This window comes from Melospiza melodia, chromosome 31, assembly GCF_035770615.1.
Source record: "Melospiza melodia melodia isolate bMelMel2 chromosome 31, bMelMel2.pri, whole genome shotgun sequence".
Taxonomy (NCBI): Eukaryota; Metazoa; Chordata; class Aves; order Passeriformes; family Passerellidae; genus Melospiza; species Melospiza melodia.
In genome coordinates, this window is record NC_086224.1 from 2,988,753 (window position 1) to 3,000,944 (window position 12,192).

Genomic DNA, 12,192 nt, shown 5'->3' on the forward strand with positions numbered 1-12,192 from the left:
GACCCCAATCCCGGTGTGGGACACGGGGGGACCCCGATTGCACAAGGGGACCCCAATCCCGGTGTGTAACACGGGGGACCCCAATCCCGGGGTGTAACACGGGGGGACCCCGATCTTTCCATCTCGGGCCGTTTCCGTGCCCCCGGGGCTCTCCCGGTGCGTGTGGCCGCTCGTGCGTGTGCGGCGAGCCCCGTGACCCCGGAGAGCCCCGTGACCCCCGTGCGTCCCCCCGGGCCGCTCCCCGTGACCCCCGTGTGTCCCCCGTGACCCCCGCGTGTGTCCGGTTGCGGTCCCGGTGTCCGCTCCCGGCACTGCCCGAGCATCCCGCGCGGAGCCGGCGGTGTCCCGGGCCCGACCCCGACCCCGGTCCCGATCCCAATCCCGATCCTGATTCCGGCCCCGATCCCAATTCCAATCCCGGTCCGATCTCAGTCCCGATTCCAGTCCCCGGTCCGGTCATTGGTCCCCATCCTGATCCAAACCCGCTCCTGATTCCGGTCCCGATCCCAGTCTCAGTCCCCGGTCCCGGTCCCTATTCCAATCTCCGGTCCCGGTCTCAGTCCCCGGTCCCGGTCCCTGTCCCCATTCCAATCCCCGGTCCCGGATCCCAATCCAGTTCCGATCCCAATCCCGGTCCTTGATCTCGATCCCAGTCCCGGTCCCAATCCCCGATCCCGGTCCGGGTCCCAGTTCCAATCCCGTGTCCCTGTCCCCGTTGTCCCGATGCCAATCCCCGGTCCCGGTCTCTGTCCCCGGTGTCCCTGTCCCCGTTGCCGTCCAAGTCCCCGGTCCCTGTCCCCAATGTCCCGATCCCAATCCCCGATCCCGGTCCCTGTCCCGGACCCCGGTGTCCCGATCCCACCCCCGCCGCCCGTTCCCGGTAGTGTCACTATCACTTTAAGGATCTCCCGCGTCTCCGCTGACGTCACTCCCCGCTCAGCAATGCGCGGCGGCGCGGGGGGCGTGGCCGGCGGCAAGGCGGGAAGCGGCGCGGGCGGGGCCGCCGCGGCTTTGGCGGGAGCGGGGGGGAGGCGGCGGCGCTCGGGACCCCCAGGGACCCCCCCAGGGACCCCCGGGGACACCCAGGGACCCCCAGAACCCGCCCAGGGACCCCCCGGGGCCGGGACACCCCCGGAGCCCCTCCCCCATCCCGGATATCCCAACCGGGACCCCCGGAGCCCCTCCCCCATCCCGGATATCCCAACCGGGACCCCCGGAACCCCCCCGGGACACCCCCCGGAGCCCCTCCCCCATCCCGGATATCCCAACCGGGACCCCCGGAACCCCCCCGGGACACCCCCGGAGCCCCTCCCCCATCCCGGATATCCCAACCGGGACCCCCGGAACCCCCCCGGGACACGCCCCGGAGCCCCTCCCCCATCCCGGATATCCCAACCGGGACCCCCGGAACCCCCCCGGGACACCCCGGAGCCCCTCCCCCATCCCGGATATCCCAACCGGACCCCCCGGAGCCCCTCCCCCATCCCGGATATCCCAACCGGGACCCCCGGAACCCCCCGGGACACCCCCGGAGCCCCTCCCCCATCCCGGATATCCCAACCGGGACCCCCAGAAACCCCCCCCCCCCGAGACCCCCGGGGACACCCCAACCCCCCCCTCCCGGTGCCACTCCCGTGCCACCACCGGGACACCCCAGAGCTCTCCCCCACCTTGAGACCACCGCCCCCAATTCCAGGACCACCAAAACCACCCCAGACCCCCCCCCTCCCCTTCCCCAAAACCCGCCCCTTATCCCCATTCCCGCTGTCCCCTCGGTGTCCCCCCATTCCCGGTGTCACCCGGGGGTCCCCCCCCATTCCCGGGGGTCTCCCCGGTGCCGCCCCCTCCCCAATGGAGAACTTCCAGAAGGTGGAGAAGATCGGCGAGGGCACCTACGGCGTGGTCTACAAGGCGCGGAACAAGTGACGGGGGAGGTGGTGGCCCTCAAGAAGATCCGCCTGGACACGTGAGTGGGGGTCCCCGGGGGTCTCTGGGGGGTCCCGGGGGGGGTCCCGAGGCTCACGGCCCCCCCCGTGCCGCTGTCACCGCAGGGAGACGAGGGTGTCCCCAGCACGGCATCAGGGAGATCTCGCTGCTCAAGGAGCTCAACCACCCCAACATCGTCAAGTGGGTCTGGGGGCTTCGGCAGGGGGGTCCTGGGGGGGAGTTTGGGGGTGTCTTGGTGGGGTTTGGAGGGAGATGTCGCTGAGGAGGGGTCCCCAGGAATGTCCTGAGGGTGTTTTGGGGGCTCCTGGGGTGGGATTTGGGGGTTCCTGGGGGCTTTGGGGAGAAATGTCACCGAGGAGAGGTGCCCAGGGGGGTCCTGGGGGTGTTTTGGGGGCTCCTGGGGTGGTTTGGGGGGTCCCAGGAGTGTCTTGGGGGGGGTCCTGGGGGAGGTGTCACTGAGGAGGGGGTCCCCAAGAGTGTCCTGGGGTGTTTTGGGGGGTCCTGGAGGGTTTTGATGGAGATGTCACCCAGGAGAGGTCCCCAGAAATGTCCTGAGGGTGTCCTGGAGGTGTCTTGGGGGGTTTTGGGGGGTCCTGGGGGAGAGGTCACCGAGGAGGGGTCCCCAAGAGAATCCTGGGGGGTCCCCTGTGACCAGGGGTGTCCCCAGGATGTGCTGAGGCTGTGCCAGGCCCTGTGGGGTCCCCGTGTCCCTGTCCGTGTGTCCCAGGTGCTGTCCCCATGTCCCCAAGCTGTCCCCATGTGTCCCCAGGCTCCTGGATGTCATCCACACGGAGAACAAGCTGTACCTGGTGTCCCTGTCCCCATGTCCCTGTCCCCATGTCCCTGTCCCCGTGTCCCAGGCCATGTCCCTGTCCCTGTCCCCAAGCTGTCCCCATGTCCCCAAGCTGTCCCCATGTCCCCAGGCTGCTGGATGTCATCCACACGGAGAACAAGCTGTACCTGGTGTCCCTGTCCCCATGTCCCTGTCCCCATGTCCCTGTCTGTGTGTCCCATGGCTGTCCCTGTGTCCCTGTCCCTGTCCCCAAGCTGTCCCCATGTCCCCCCAGGCTGCTGGATGTCATCCACACGGAGAACAAGCTGTACCTGGTGTCCCTGTCCCCATGTCCCTGTCCCCATGTCCCTGTCCCCGTGTCCCAGGGCTGTCCCTGTGTCCCTGTCCCTAAGCTGTCCCCATGTCCCCCCAGGCTGCTGGATGTCATCCACACGGAGAACAAGCTGTACCTGGTGTTCGAGTTCCTGCACCAGGACCTGAAGAAGTTCATGGACTCCTCGTCCTCAGCGGGATCGCGCTGCCGCTCATCAAGGTGGGGACCCTGAAACCTGGGGGGACCCTAAAACACCTGGGGGGGCCCTAAAACACCTGGGGGACCCTAAAACACCTGGGGGGGCCCCTAAAACACCTGGGGGGACCCTAAAACATCTGGGAGAGGGACCCTTAAACATCTGGGGGGGACATTGGGGGACCCCAAAACCCCAAACCCACCCTGAGGGCTCCCTAGGCCACTCAGGGGTCTGACCCTGATGTCCCCAAGCTGTCCCCAGAGTCACCTGTCCCAAAGCCATTCTGGGGGTCCCCTGGGTCACTCAGGGGTCTCACCCTGATGTCCCCAGTGGTGTCCCCAATGTCCCCAATGCTGTCCCCAGAGTCATCTGTCCCATCTGCTGAAGGGCCTGGTGTTCTGCTATGTGACCCCAGAACCCCAAACCCATTCTGGGGGTCCCCAAAGCCACTCAGGGGTCACTCAGGGGTCTGACCCTGATGTCCCCAATGTCCCCAACGATGTCCCCAACGCTGTCCCTGCTGTCCCCAGAGTTACCTGTCCCATCTATTGTAGGGCCCGGCCTTCTGCCATGTGACCCCAAAACCCCAAACCCATCCTGGGGGTCCCCTGGGTCACTCAGGGGTCACTCAGGGGTCTGACCCTGATGTCCCCAATGTCCCCAATGATGTCCCCAGAGTTACCTGTCCCATGTGTTGTAGGGCCTGGTGTTCTGCTATGTGACCCCAGAACCCCAAACCCATCCTGGGGGTCCCCAGAGCCACTCAGGGCTCACTCAGAGCTGTCCCCAACAATGTCCCCAATGTCCCCAACGCTGTCCCCAGAGTCACCTGTCTATATTCTGCAGGGCTTGGCCTTCTGCCATTTAACCCCAGAACCCCAAACCCATCCTGAGGGTCCCCTGGCTCACTCAGGGCTCACTCAGAGCTGTCCCCAACAATGTCCCCAATGTCCCCAACGCTGTCCCCAGAGTTACCTGTTCCAGCTGCTGCAGGGCCTGCCTTCTGCCACGCCCACCGCGTGCTGCACCGCGACCTGAAGCCGCAGAATCTGCTCATCAACGCCGAGGGCTCCATCAAGCTGGCTGACTTCGGGCTGGCCCGCGCTTTTGGGGTGCCTGTCAGGACCTACACACACGAGGTGAGGGGATTTGGGGTTCCCTTGTGGGGTTTGGAGGGGATTTGGGGTCCCTGTGTGGAGTTTGGGGGGGATTTCGGGGGGATTTCAGGGGTTTGGGGGCTCCATCAAGCTGGCTGACTTCGGGCTGGCCCGGGCGTTCGGGGTGCCTGTGAGGACCTGCACACACAAAGTGGGGGGATTTGGGGTCCCCAGGTGGGATTTCAGGGGATTTGGGGTTCCTTTGTGGGATTTTGGGGAGTTTGAGGGGGATTTGGGGTCTCTATGTGGGATTTGGGGGGGATTTCAGGGGTTTGGGGGCTCCATCAAGCTGGCTGACCTCGGGCTGGCCCGCGCTTTTGGGTGCCTGTCAGGACCTGCCCACACGAGGTGAGGGGATTTGGGGGATTTATGGGGGATTTGGGGTCCCTGTGTGGGATCTGGGGGGGATTTCAGGGGTTTGGAGGGGATTTGGGGTCCCCAGGTGGAGGATTTGGGGGCTCAGAACCCCTCTAGGCTTGTCCTGTCCCTGATGTCCCCAGTGTCCCCTCTGTGGTGACAGGTGGTGACGCTCTGGTACCTTAGGGATGCTGATGATGATGTCAGTGATGTCCCGATGTCCCCATGTCCCCGATGTCCCCAATGTCCCCAGGTGGTGACGCTCTGGTACCTCTGGGTTTCCTGTCCCCGATGTCCCCATTGTCCCCATTGTCCCCAATGTCCCCAGGTGGTGACACTGTGATACCTCTGGGTGTCCTGTCCCTGATGATGTCCCAATGTCCCCAGTGTCCCCTCTCTCTCTGGTGACCCTGTGGTACCTTAGGGATGCTGATGATGATGTTGATGATGTCCCTGATGTCCCCATTGATGTCCCCAATGTCCCCAGGTGGTGACTCTCTGGTACCTTAGGGACGTTGCTGATGGTGTCAGTGATGTCCCCAATGTCATTGATGATGTCCCCATTGTCCCCAATGTCCCCAGGTGGAGACCCTGTGGTACCTTAGGGATGTTCCCCAGTGGGGTCAGGGTGTTCTGTCCCTGATGATGTCCCCATTGTCCCAGGTGGTGACGCTCTGGTACCTTGGGGATGCTGATGATGATGTCAGTGATGTCCCCAATGTCCCCATTGATGTCCCCATTGTCCCCAGGTGGTGACGCTCTGGTACCTTGGGGATGCTGATGATAATGTCAGTGATGTCTCCAATGTCCCCATTGTCCCCAGGTGGTGACACTCTGCTACCTTAGGGATGTTGGTGATGATGTTGGTGATTGTTGGTGATGTCCCCAATGTCCCCATTGATGTCCCCATTGTCCCCAGGTGGTGACACTCTGCTACCTTAGGGATGTTGGTGATGATGTTGGTGATTGTTGGTGATGTCCCCAATGTCCCCATTGATGTCCCCAATGTCCCCAGGTGGTGACGCTGTGGTACCTTAGGGACGTTGCTGATGGTGTCAGTGATGTCCCCAATGTCCCCATTGATGTCCCCATTGATGTCCCCATTGTCCCCAGGTGGTGACACTCTGGTAGCTTGGGGATGCTGATGATGATGTTGATGATGTCCCCGATGTCCCCATTGTCCCCAATGTCCCCAGGTGGTGACGCTCTGGTACCTTAGGGATGTTGGTGATGATGTCAGTGATGTCCCCAACGTCCCCATTGATGTCCCCATTGTCCCCAGGTGGTGACCCTGTGGTACCTTAGGGATGTTGGTGATGATGTCAGTGATGTCCCCAACGTCCCATTGATGTCCCCATTGTCCCCAGGTGGTGACACTCTGGTACCTTAGGGATGTTGGTGATGATGTTGATGGTGTCAGTGATGTCCCCGATGTCCCCATTGATGTCCCCATTGTCCCCAGGTGGTGACACTCTGGTACCTTGGGATGCTGATGATGTGATGATGATATTGATGGTGTCAGTGATGTCCCCATTGATGTCCCCATTGATGTCCCCATTGTCCCCAGGTGGTGACACTCTGGTACCGCGCCCCCGAGATCCTGCTGGGCTGCAAATATTACAGCACAGCCGTGGACATCTGGAGCCTGGCTGCATCTTCGCCGAGATGGTGGGTGGCACTTGGGGACATTTGGGGACACTGAGGGGACACTGGGGACACAGCACTGGGTGTGACACAGCCTGGGCTGCATCTTCGCCGAGATGGTGGGTGGCACTTGGGACACTGAGGGGACACTGGGGACATTTGGGGACACTGAGGGCACATCTGGAGCCTAGGCTGAGATGGTGAGGGACATCTGGGGACACTGAGGGGACATTTGGGGACGCTCAGTGGCCACTGGGGACATGGGGGACAGTGAAGAGGTGTCCTGAGTGTCCCCAAACCCCCCTCAGGTCACACCAAGGGTGACACAGTTGTCCCCAAACCCCTCCTAAGGTGACACGGGGGACCCCCAGGATGCCCTGACCCCCCTCAGGTGACACTGGGGGTGACATTGATGTCCCAAACCCCCCTCAGGTGACCCCAGGGTCCCTTGTAGGTGACACTGGTGTCCCCAGACCCCCCAAAGGTGACACTAGGGACCCCCAGGATGTCCCCACCTCCCTCAGGTGACCCCAGGGGTGTCCCCAGACCCCTCTGAGGTGACACCAGGGGTGGCACTGATGTCCTGACCCCCCTCAGGTGACCCCGGGGGTGTCCAGGCCATCCCCACCCCCCCTGGGGTGACCCCGCGGTGACGTCACCGTGGGAACAAAGGGACATTGTGGGGTCTGGGGGGGGAGGGGACATCGTGTGACCCCCCCACGTCACCCGGGGGTGGCCACAACGCCCGGGGGGGGTCACGAGGGGCTCACGGGGCGGGGGAGGGGACAGAGCCCGGGGGGGGGGGAGGGGACAGGACGGGACTGGGGACACCGGGATGTCCCCAACGCCCCCGGGGCGGCTTTGGGGGGGCTCAGGTGTCCTTTGGGGTGTCCCCTCCTCAGCAGTGTCCCCAAACCCCCCTGGGGGTGTCCCCTGTGACCCCTGAACCCCCTGGGAGTGTCCCCAGTGTCCCCAGAGCCCTCTGGGAGTGTCCCCGGTGATGTCCCCAGTGTCCCCAAACCCCCGTGTGCCCCCAGATCACGCCCAGGGCTCTGAGATCAAGCCCTGTGTCCCCTGTGGGTGTCCCCTGTGGGTGTCCCCTGTGTCCCCAATATCCTTGTGATGTCCCCAATGTCCCTGTTGTATCTGCTGTGTCCCAGGGATGTCCCTGTGATGTCCCAATGGTGTCCCCAATGTCCCCAATGCCCCACAGATCACCCGCCGTGCCCTGTTCCCCGGTGACTCCGAGATCAACCAGCTGTCCCCAATGTCCCCATTGTCCCCAATGTCCCTGTGGCCCTGGGATGTCCCCAATGTCCCCATTGTCCCCAATGTCCCTGTGTCCCAATGATGTCCCCATTGTTCCCAATGTCCCCAATGTCCCCAATGTCCCTGTGACCCTGGATGTCCCCATTGTCCCAATGTCCTCAATGTCCCTGTGTCCCAGCAGTGTCCCCAATGTCCCCATTGTCCCCACAGATCACCCGCCATGCGCTGTTCCCCGGTGACTCTGAGATCGACCAGCTGTCCCCAATGTCCCCAATGTCCCTGTGTCCCAATGATGTCCCCAATGTCCTCAATGTCCCCAATGTCCCCATTGTCCCCAATGACCCTGTGATGTCCCCAATGTCCCTGTCACCCCTCAGATCACCCGCCGTGCGCTGTTCCCCAGTGACTCCGAGATCGACCAGCTGTTCCCATTGTCCTCAATGTCCCCAATGTCCCTATGACCCTGGGATGTCCCCAATGTCCCCAATGTCCCCAATGTCCCTGTCACCCCTCAGATCACCCGCCGCGCGCTGTTCCCGGGTGACTCCGAGATCGACCAGCTGTCCCCATTGTCCCCAATGTCCCTGTGTCCCAATGATGTCCCCAATGTCCCCAATGTCCCCAATGTCCCTGTATCCCCACTGTCCCCATTGTGCCCAATGTCCCCAATGTCCCCAATGCCCCTATCACCCCACAGATCACCCGCCGTGTGCTGTTCCCTGGTGACTCCGAGATCGACCAGCTGTCCCCATTGTCCCTGTGTCCCAATGATGTCCCCAATGTCCCTGTCACCCCTCAGATCACCCGCCGCGCGCTGTTCCCGGTGACTCCGAGATCGACCAGCTGTTCCCAATGTCCCCATTGTCCCCAATGTCCCTGTGTCCCAATGATGTCCCCAATGTCCCCAATGTCCCCTCAGATCACCCGCCGCGCGCTGTTCCCGGGTGACTCCGAGATCGACCAGCTGTTCCATTGTCCCCAATGTCCCTGTGTCCCAATGATGTCCCCAATGTCCCCAATGTCCCCTCAGATCACCCGCCGCGCGCTGTTCCCGGGTGACTCCGAGATCGACCAGCTGTTCCATTGTCCCCAATGTCCCCAATGTCCCCAATGTCCCCTCAGATCACCCGCCGTGCGCTGTTCCCCGTGACTCCGAGATCGACCACCTGTCCCCAATGTCCCCAATGTCCCTGTGTCCCAATGATGTCCCCAATGTCCCTGTCACCCCTCAGATCACCCGCCGTGCCCTGTTCCCGGGTGACTCCGAGATCGACCAGCTGTTCCCATTGTCCCCAATGTCCCTGTGTCCCAGCAGTGTCCCCATTGTCCCCAATGTCCCCAATGTCCCTGTGTCCCAGCAGTGTCCCCAATGTCCCCTCAGATCACCCGCCGCGCGCTGTTCCCCGGTGACTCCGAGATCGACCAGCTGTCCCCATTGTCCCCAATGTCCCAATGTCCCTGTGTCCCAGCAATGTCCCCAATGTCCCTGTCACCCCTCAGATCACCCGCCGCGCGCTGTTCCGGGTGACTCCGAGATCGACCACCTGTCCCCATTGTCCCCAATGTCCCCATTGTCCCCAATGTCCCTGTGTCCCAATGATGTCCCCAATGTCCCCTCAGATCACCCGCCGCGCGCTGTTCCCGGGTGACTCCGAGATCGACCAGCTGTCCCCATTGTCCCCAATGTCCCTGTGTCCCAATGATGTCCCCAATGTCCTCAATGTCCCCAATGTCCCCATTGTCCCAATGACCCTGTGATGTCCCCAATGTCCCTGTCACTCCGTAGATCACCCGCCGTGCCCTGTTCCCAGTGACTCCGAGATCGACCAGCTGTTCCATTGTCCCCAATGTCCCTGTGACCCTGGATGTCCCCATGTCCCCAATGTCCCCAATGTCCCTGTCACCCCTCAGATCACCCGCCGCGCGCTGTTCCCGGGTGACTCCGAGATCGACCAGCTGTCCCCATTTTCCCCAATGTCCCTGTGTCCCAATGATGTCCCCAATGTCCCTGTCACCCCTCAGATCACCCGCCGTGCCCTGTTCCCGGGTGACTCCGAGATCGACCAGCTGTTCCCATTGTCCCAATGTCCCTGTGTCCCAGCAGTGTCCCCAATGTCCCCAATGTCCCCAATGTCCCCTCAGATCACCTGCCGCGCGCTGTTCCCCGGTGACTCCGAGATCGACCACCTGTCCCCATTGTCCCCAATGTCCCCATTGTCCCCATTGTCCCAATGTCCCTGTGACCCTGGGGTGTCCCCAATGTCCCAATGTCCCTGTCACTCTGTAGATCACCGCCGTGCGCTGTTCCCGGGTGACTCCGAGATCGACCAGCTGTCCCCATTGTCCCTGTGTCCCAATGATGTCCCAATGTCCCTGTCACCCCTCAGATCACCCGCCGTGCGCTGTTCCCCGGTGACTCCGAGATCGACCAGCTGTTCCCATTGTCCCCAATGTCCCCAATGTCCCAATGTCCCCTCAGATCACCCGCCGTGCGCTGTTCCCCGGTGACTCCGAGATCGACCAGCTGTTCCGCATTTCCGCACCCTGGGCACCCCAGACGAGGCCGCCTGGCCGGGGGTGTCGGCGCTGCCCGATTACAAGGCCACCTTCCCCCGCTGGGCACGCCAGGACCTGGCCAAGGTGCTGCCACCGCTGGACGACGAGGGACGCAAGCTGCTGGCGGTGAGGGGACAAAAGGGACACTTCTTCCTGCATCTTCCCTGATTTCCCCCAATTTTTCCCACTTTTTCCTGATTTTCCCCCACTTTTTCCTGACTTTTTCCCACCTTTTCACCTCATATTTCTCATTTTTCCCACTTTTTCCCAGTTTGCCCTGATTTTTCCTTGATTTGCCCCAATTTTTCCTTGATTTTTCCAGATTTTCCCATTTTTTTCCCGAATTTTTCCCAATTTTTCCTGATTTTTTTCCAATTTTCCCCCATTTTCCTCTAATTTTTCCGTGATTTTTCCCAATTCTTCCCACTTTTCCCTGATTTTTTCCTGATTTTTTTCCTCAATTTTCCCTGATTTTCCCCAATTTTTTCTCAAATTTTCCCTGCTTTTTCTCCACTTTTTCCTTGACTTTCCCAATTTTTCCTGATTTTCCCCAAAATTTCCTTGATTTTTCCAGATTTTTCCCAATTTTCCTGATTTTTCTCAATTTTCCCCAATTTTTCCTGATTTTTCCCCAATTTTCGTCATTTTCTTCCACTTTTCCCCTGATTTTTCCCCACTTTTTCTGATTTTCCCCCCCACCTTTTCCCGCCACCATTTTTCCCCTTTTCCTCCTTTTCCCCTATTTTTCCCGCTTTTCCCTGATTTTTCCCAATTTTTCTCTAATTTCCCCCCAATTTTTCCTGGTTTTTCTCTAATTTTCCCCCAATTTTTCCTTGATTTTTCCCAATTTTTTCCCAAATTTTTCTGGTTTTTCCGCAACTTTCCCTGATTTTTTTCCCCTGATTTTCCCACTTTTCCCTGATTTTCCCCCAATTTTTCCTTGTTCCCCACTTTTTCCTGATTTTTCCCAATTATTTTTCCCTTTTTTTCCCCTGCCTTTTTCCCCATTTCCCCCGGATTTTTCCTCCAATTTTTTACCCCTTTCCCCCCATTTTCTCCTTACTTTCCTTTCATTTTTGCCCCATCTTTTTCCTCATTTTCTCCCCCGTTTCCCTCATTCCCCCCATTCTTTCCAATTTCCCCTCATTTTCCCCCGTTTTCCCCCATTTTTTCCCAATTTTCCCCTTTTCCCCCATTTTTTCCCAATTTCACCTCATTTTCCCCCACTTTCCCCCATTTTTTCCCAATTCCCCGTTTCTCTCCCCAGCAAATGCTGCACTACGACCCCAACAAGCGAATCTCGGCCAAGGCCGCCCTGGGCCACCCCTTCTTCAGGGACGTCACCAGAGCCGTGCCCCACCTGCGCCTCTGACCCCAAAACGGCCCCAGATCCCCCAAAATAGCCCAAAAACATCCCCAAATCCCCAAAATCATCACAACTCCCCAAAACGGCCCCAAAATCCCCCCAAATGACCCAAAATTGGCCTCAAAATGGCCCCAAATCCCCAAAAACGACCTTGAAACTCCTCAAAACGGCCCAGATCCCCGAAATGATCCCAAACCGCCCCCAAACCCTCACAAACGACCCCAAATCTCCCAAAAATGTCCCCAAATCTCCCAAAAATGGCCCAAATCCCCCAAAATATCCCTAAACCCTCCAAACCAGCCCCAAAATCCCCCAAAACAACGCCCCAAAAATCCCAAAATGGCCCAAATCCCCCCAAAATGTCCCTAAAATTCTTCCAGTTGTCCCCAATTCCCCCCAAGTGTCCCCCAAATCCCTCAAATGTCCCTAAAATAACCCAAAATGGCCCCAAAATGATCCTAAAAGCCCCCAAAATGCCCCTAAAACTTTTCCTAATGTCCCCATATGGCCCCAGGACCCCCAAAATGTCCCCAAAACACCCCCAAATGTCCCCAATTGTCCCCAAAATGTCCCCAATTGTCCCCCAAATGTCCC

The 12,192-nt window shown here is 60.1% G+C and overlaps 1 protein-coding gene across 1 annotated transcript; it reads left to right on the top strand.

The window, feature by feature from the left end:
* Positions 1-1,806: 1,806 nt before the first annotated feature.
* On the top strand, positions 1,807-11,637 carry LOC134431270 (cyclin-dependent kinase 2-like). Its single transcript, XM_063179251.1, is given in 12 exon segments — positions 1,807-1,921; positions 1,924-1,966; positions 2,056-2,127; positions 3,153-3,241; positions 3,244-3,272; positions 4,219-4,243; positions 4,246-4,388; positions 6,331-6,431; positions 6,502-6,526; positions 10,156-10,207; positions 10,210-10,358; positions 11,500-11,637. Coding segments are annotated over 12 exon segments (903 nt in total). The 5' UTR covers positions 1,807-1,851; the 3' UTR covers positions 11,605-11,637.
* The last annotated feature ends 555 nt before the right edge of the window (positions 11,638-12,192 follow it).